This window comes from Lactuca sativa, chromosome 7 (assembly GCF_002870075.4).
Source record: "Lactuca sativa cultivar Salinas chromosome 7, Lsat_Salinas_v11, whole genome shotgun sequence".
NCBI lineage: Eukaryota > Viridiplantae > Streptophyta > Magnoliopsida > Asterales > Asteraceae > Lactuca > Lactuca sativa.
Window position 1 is genome coordinate 104636106 of NC_056629.2, and position 7485 is coordinate 104643590.

Below are 7485 nucleotides of genomic sequence, written 5' to 3' on the forward strand. Positions count from 1 at the left end.
ATTTTCAGGGACCAAAACCACAAAAAATTTCAGCTTTTAGACTAATGGTGCAAGTTGAAAACATTTTGGACCTTATCCACACTTTTTGGATAACCACAGGGACCAAAAATGCATTTTTGTATCTATATATATATATATATATATATATATATATATATATATATATATATATATATATATATATATATATATATATATATATATATATATATATATATATATATATATATATATATATATATATAGTTTTCCGAGAACCCGAAAACTAAAAGTGAAGCGTTAGATCAAAACTAATTAATTAAGGGCATGATGGTAATCTTATCAATCACATTTAATGTTTAATTTTTTGTGTTATTGTAAATATTAATAGAAATGTCTAAAAATTACATAATAAATCAAAATTTCGGATTTTTTAAAAATAGTATTTGCAGTTTTTTTTTAAAAAAGTGCAGATTTTTTAATTTTGTATAGAAAACATGAATTTTTGAAAAAAAAATTGAAAAAATATTTTTATTTTAAAACTGCAATTTTTTAAAAAAAATTAAAATCAATAAATTTTTTTTAAAAAAAAAACTAGAATATTTAAAAAATACTAAAATTTTTATCCAAAAAAATAAACATTTATGCATATTTTTACAAATGCATATATGCATATTTCATATACTATAATATTTGAAAGGAAATCATAAGAAAACTCATTTTATTTACTAATCTATAAACAATCAAACACAATACAATAACTATTTTGTTTGATACAATATAATATATAAAAAACAAAAAGTGCTATAAAATTTCAAATCGTTTTCATGTCTTCCTATCAATATTTTCATTTAATATAGAAAACGAAACAGTCATCCCATTCCCATCTTTTGGACTTTTACCATATTCAAACTCATTTTCCTAATCATTAAATTAAATTCATCAGTGTCCTTTTGGTCCAAACTCCCAGTCTGTGGCTTGGGTTCAATACTCTTTATTCACATTAACTTATAACTTACATGAATCATGAATGTGCACATTAAATCGAACACATTCCACTAAAACAACCAAAGGAGTACACGACTACAACGGTGAGGATAACGAGGTTGAATTTTATTTTATTTTTTTGAAAAGGTTGTTAAAAATACACAGATGAATCACAATATCTTCTTAATGTTAGGACGAAAGAACAAATAAAAATAATTTTTTGGTAAGTTATTTTTTCTCAGGGAGCTTCTCGATCAACTCGGGTATTATTTCAAAAAGATCACCTACAAGTCCGTAATCAGCAACCTGCACTTGAAAAACAAATTATCATCAGTATTACAAATTTACAATATAATAACAAACAAAAATAGAAAACATAATAACAAAAACAATTAAAAAAATAGTAAAACATATATAGTATATATATATATATTCTTTTGTTTTCGGGAAAATAACTACTCCCAGTGTCTTCAAGTTGGCAACAAACCGATTTATTGGCAACTTGAAAACATGGCTCAAAAGTGTACAATGAAATCAGTTTGTTGGCAACTTGAAGACAACACACTGGGATTAGTTACTTTTCCGAAAAAAAAAAAAAAAAAAAAAAAAAAAAAAAAAAAAAAAAAAAAAAAAAAGAGGGTTGAGTTGAGTTGCGTTGAGGGTTGACCTGAAATATTGGGGCATCAGCATCTTTGTTTACTGCAACAATGACTTTGGAATCTCTCATTCCAGCAATGTGTTGGATGGCTCCAGACACACCAAAAGCCATATAAAGTTGTGGAGCAACAATCTTCCCTGTTTGCCCAACCTATACAACATAATAAACATCCCATATATAAACTAACTACTTAACATCATTCATCCAGATTAATGACATGTGACTTTTTGATTATTGACATGTGACTTTTTTACCTGGAGCTCATTTGGAACATATCCCGCATCAACAGCTGCACGAGTAGCACCAACTATGCAACCAACACAACACAAGAGATTACACCAGAAACTACACTAATGGAGTAACAAATTTCATAACATATAACATTAACACACCTGCTGCACCAAGTTTTTCAGCAAGTTTTTCAACTATTTTAAAATTTTCAGCACTTTTAAGTGCTCGCCCCCCTGTGATCACAACACGTGCGCTTCCGAGATCCGGCCGTTCCGATTCCTGTTTGCTTTGCTTCACATATCTACAACTCCCCTCTATCAAAATAATATCAATTATATTCTTTGCAAAACAAAATGAAATATATATATATATATATATATATATATATATATATTACATGGATTAAAGTTAAACAACAAACCTTCACCAAAACTTGATAGATCAACCTGGTGTATTGGTGCAGCATTGGTTTTAGAATCAAGTGAAGCAGAAGCTGGAAACGAGGTCGATCTGATGGTCAACATGCAGGGATTTGACCCAGTGTAGCGGATAGTACACAGGGCATTGCCAGCATATATGGGCCTATCATATATATGAAAAGAAAAAAAAAATAAAAATAATATGAATAAGGAAAGAGAATACTGTAGAAAGAAAAAAGTACCTGACAAATGTTCGAGGCTCTGATATTTCAATAACATCGGTGATCGGTGAGACATCAAGAAGGGCAGCTGCCCGAGGTAATATATTTTTCCCAAAAGAACTTGAAGCAGTAACTATATGCGAGTATTCATGTTTTTGCTGCACCAAATGGATTAATTTGGCCCATGGTTCTGCTAGAGTGTGTTTGAATTTATCAGAATCGGCCACAAGCACCTAAAAACATTAAGACAATTACTTCATTAAGACAAGGAATTTAATAAATAATAATATTTCTTTTTTTTTTAACCGAATAATAATATTTCAGTACCTGAGAAATACAAGGATGGCATGAGGCAGCATTTGTAGCAGCCTCTTGTAAGGATGGACCTGTCCCGGCCAATAGCAAAGATAAAGAGTTGTTGTCTTTACATAACAACTTGCTAGCAGCCTCTATTGAACTCAGGGAAGTGCCACTCAGTGAACCACCTTCATGTTCTGCTATAACTAATGTTCCAAGCTGTTACAAAATTTTCAGAACAGATCAGAGACCATGTATACATATATATAAAAATGAAGTATTTAAGTAGTTTTATAGACCAACAAGAACATCTATGAAAATGGAAATAGTTATAGAAGGAATATTGACCAGAAAATATTATATTTAACTACATAGGTCACTAATTAGCAATAATAATGTTGTGCACCCCCACCACTCAAGTTTACGTACAAAAGGAAGAAGCAGAAGAAGATTCCAAATGAAGGAAAGACCACTACCAATCCCAGCAGTCCTGCAGAAGTAGTGGAAGAGCAGGGGCAAAATGGGAATGTGGAGTACCAGCTGTCATTCATGTCTATTTAACAACCTTAGCTCAGGAGCATATTATTATTCATACAAGTTTCTATTCCTCGGAGATTTGTAGCATCTTGAATAGCTACTATGATCTATCATTCACAATTTTCTTGTTTGTTCCCAAAGAGTAATCAAAATCTGTTTGGTTGGTGGTTTAATTTCTCCTGTTATTCTCTGTTCTATAACAAATTGGTATCAGAGCATAACACCTGGGATCATGGCTGGAGAAAAAGGAGGAAAGGAGACTGTTTCTATCAAGGGTGATGTGATACTAGCGAAACCCGTGATGAATTTTCTGTAATATCCCACTAGGCCTAAGAACCCCCGGAGTTCCTTCAAGGTGGAAGGAATCGACCACGCCTCCACCGCCTTGCTCTTTTCGTTATCCACTGCTACTCCATGATCTGAAATAACATGCCCCAGATATGCTATCTGCAGCTTTCCCAATTCACACTTGCTCGGGTTTGCAAAGAATTTGTTGGTGCTTAGTGTTTTCAGTACGATTTCCAAGTGAGACCTGTGTTGAGTCTCATCTTGACTATATATCAAGATGTCGTCAAAGAATACTAAGACGAACTTACGCAGATAGGGCTTAAACACTTCATTCATCACTGATTAAAAGGTAGCGGGGGCGTTAGTGAGGCCGAAAGGCATTACGATGAATTTGTAATGACCTTCGTGGGATCGGAAGGCTGTTTTTTGAATATCTTCTTTTTTCGTTTTAATTTGGTGATAACCAGATTTTAGGTCTAGCTTTGAGAATACCCTCGACCCTTGCAATTCGTCTAATAATTCTTCTATGATGGGTATCGGGAACTTGTTCTTGACCGTTACCTTGTTGAGACTATGGTAGTCCACACAAAACCTCTACGGCCCATCTTTTTTTTTTACCAAGAGAACAGGGCTTGAAAAAGGGCTCTTGGAATGTTGAATGATCCCAGATTGGAGCATGTCCTGTAACAACTTCTCCATTTCTTTTTTCTGTGCATGTGTGTATCTTTAGGTTTGGCACCATATCAATGATGGCTTACAATAAACTTGGAGCAAATTCAAATATCTTTTCAAATACGGCGTTAGAACTTCTAATACAAGCATCAAATGCTTCCAAATATGACTCTAGTCTTTTTTTACAAGTGTTTTGAGTTTCAAAATATACCTACCATAAATTAGTCTTTTGCGTTCTTGAAGAAGAGATTGGATGTTAAATTGGCAATTAAACTACTCAGCTTCTAAAAACCAGATCGCAAAGTGTTTCTGGATATGCACTTCCAAAGTAATTATATTGTGATTTAATCAGTAATCAGCTACAGCATAAGGCTTGGGATAGTATGATAGATTTTAGTTTACCCTTATAATCGCAACTCAAAGTTATCTTTGCCCTAAAAAATCAGCAGAATTAGATGCGGATTTGCTTTTGCAGCACATCCAAACACTCCATTAATCAACCATTAGCATGCTAGGGCAGAAAAATTAACACCTATAACTATCGCGAGTTTATCAAAAGCTAATCATATGAATCAACGATCAAGTGATTTGAGTAGTTTGGTAACATTAATTAACAGTATAAATCAAAGATATCGAATTAGATTCACAACAACAATGAAAACGCAAGTTAAAATCGACAACCAAATAAATAAACAATTAATCCTTAAAAAGCAATCAATTCGGAAAACAAAATCAAGGCTTACATGTCTACAAGAGTAGATTGAACGAGGAGCGTGAGCGATTAAGTGTCTGAGAGTAATAGCTCGGAGCATTGTGTTGCGTGTAGCCGTCTACTCTGGATTCTGGAGCCGTAGAAAACACATACATCATCAAACTTGGCCTACTATTTTTTCTTTATCTTTTCAATGTGTTTATTATATTAACCAAGTCAAACGTTTTACATTTGCTAATATTTTTTTACTTCTAAGATCAATGTTTAAAAGGTTATTACGATAAAAGCTATTGTTTTTTTACTAATTGACCATTATTTGTGATATGATTTTGGAATTAAACCTTGTAGTGGGTTTCAGCGTTTCTCATGTCAGTAAATGAGAGGGTTAAATGTAAATGTCTAAAGGGTAATCGAACATTGCAGTTCAAAATTACTAAAAAATAGGTTTCTCCTTCAAGGTCGTAATGTCTTTAGTTCGTGCTGTGCTAAAATAAAAAACAAAAATGGTTTTCGGTAAAAAAAAAAAAAGTTTCATTTTGTATAAAAAATAAGTTTTTTTGACATTAAAGTTTTTAAGTTAGTCAAATTTTGTGGTATTTATTATTATGATGAATTTTTATTTGTTTATGGTCAAAGTTTGTTAAGTTTCTCATTTTTGTCCTAGTTATCTATGCTATGTCCTTAGTTTTAACAAAAAAACAGAAGATGAGAGAAAAGAAAATAGAATTTTGTGTTTCTGCATTCGAAAGAACTTGAAAGAAACGTTAGGTGAAAAAGTTTTATTTCTGTTTTATTCTATTTCTTTTTACCTTCATTCTTTAAGGAAACTTAGGAACACAAAATTCTTTTACTTTGTTTTCATTTTCATCAATTTCTTTTTTTTTTTGTTAAATTAAACCCAGGAACAAATCAGGATGATAATAACTATCATCCAGGTTATAGGTTGCCATGAAATCAAATTTGCAAAAAAACTTTTGAATTTACAAATTTTTTATATTTTTAACCTATATATTTTTATTATTATTATTATACATATTCATACAAAAAAAAGTATTAATACAAGAATTTTTTTTAACTAAATATGGTATAAATACACATTTTCAGCAACAATTTAAGCAATTCAGAGGCACATTTTCAACAATTATTTCAATAAAACAAATGTACACTAATGCATATTTCATGATAACAGCAAGAACATATATGATTTCACTATAACATCAAACACAAATATGATTTCAGCAACATTTCAGCATAATAATCGAACATAAAAAATTAAGTATAAAAAATCAAGCATATCGTCAAAAATTCAACATCAGCATTTCATCATATCCATTGAACACATTCAGATTCGATCTAACATTAAAATCGAGCATAACATAAAATATTGATTTCGATTGAACAAATCAGAAACTGATAGCATAACATCAAGACTTGATTTCGATTTTTGATTTTCAAGTTTGGGGGGAAAGAAGGAAGAAACATAAGAAGAGCAACGAACACATTCTAATTTTGATTTTCGATTTTCAGAAGAAGAGAAACGAACCTACTTAAGGGCACAATCCGAAAAAACAAATTGGAGACGGAGCGGGTGCAGCGGCGTCGGCGTTGCAGGGGTGAGCGGCGTCATTTCAGGTGGCGTCGTCGGAGATTTGATGGTGAAGAGAAGCAGACGCAAAGGGAAGAAGAGAAGAGGGGGTGTTTTGTTCGATGTGTATAAGGGCAAATAAGAAACGCGTCCCTTTTTTAATGAATTTTTAAGACATTAAGGTCTAAGGTTTTGAATTGACCGGTGTTATAAATTATAACCCGCTCTGTAATTTTTAATATATCTTATTTTTTATTTTATTTTACAAACTATACTTGTTCTTCTATAATAATATTAAAAACAACATCGAACTATATACAAATTGGAGCAAAGATTTATTGCAAATATTCAAATATTTATACAAAAAGCCATCAATTGTATTGACATTTTAAGGTGAGGATATATTGGAAATTTTTTTTTCTTAAGAAAGAATCACATCTTTTTCTCTACCCAGACCAAATACAATTAAAAAAAATCATGTTTAAAAGTGGTTTTACAATGTTTAAGAATGAAAATTGTATAAATTTATTAGATTAAAACTTATATGATTCGAATTTGACAAACTGTAACTAAAATGTTAAATCTCAAGTGATCATCTAAATCATCTTGTGACTTTTAAATTTTATTATGTTCTCAGAGTCTGAGTAATTTTTTCTAAAATATCAAAAACTTAATAACATACTTGTAACATGGCGTAGTAATTATTACAATGAACTACAAAGTTAGATGTATTCGTCCAATGATGATTTGCAACATATTTTACTGATGATGGTTTACATATATACGCACATTAAGCAAAATTAAAAAGTTATTAACCCTTGCTTATTATGAAAATGCACATTATATTTCAACATGGTTTTGGATTACTTGCTACTTGTTTCGAGTTCATTTTCAGAGAT

The 7485-nt window shown here is 31.2% G+C and overlaps 1 protein-coding gene across 1 annotated transcript; it reads right to left on the minus strand.

The window, feature by feature from the left end:
- Positions 1 to 1071: 1071 nt before the first annotated feature.
- Positions 1072 to 5189, minus strand: LOC111896689 (electron transfer flavoprotein subunit alpha, mitochondrial). The gene is made up of 8 exons (XM_023892662.1): positions 5033 to 5189; positions 2823 to 3011; positions 2517 to 2728; positions 2277 to 2437; positions 2017 to 2169; positions 1879 to 1931; positions 1634 to 1774; positions 1072 to 1272 (listed from the first exon to the last, which is right to left on the minus strand). Exons 1-8 carry the CDS (start codon positions 5099 to 5101, stop codon positions 1195 to 1197), a joined length of 1056 nt encoding a protein of 351 aa, XP_023748430.1. The 5' UTR covers positions 5102 to 5189; the 3' UTR covers positions 1072 to 1194.
- Between the last annotated feature and the right edge of the window lie 2296 nt (positions 5190 to 7485).

Coding starts and splice junctions, on each gene's coding strand:
- LOC111896689 (XM_023892662.1), bottom strand. CDS start 5,101: ATGCTCCGAGCTATTACTCTCAGACACTTAATCGCTCACGCTCCTCGT. Junction 3,012..5,032: donor CAATCTACTCTTGTAGACAT/GTAAGCCTTGAT, acceptor ATTTTGTAACAG/CTTGGAACATTAGTTATAGC. Junction 1,775..1,878: donor ATGTTCCAAATGAGCTCCAG/GTAAAAAAGTCA, acceptor TATGTTGTATAG/GTTGGGCAAACAGGGAAGAT.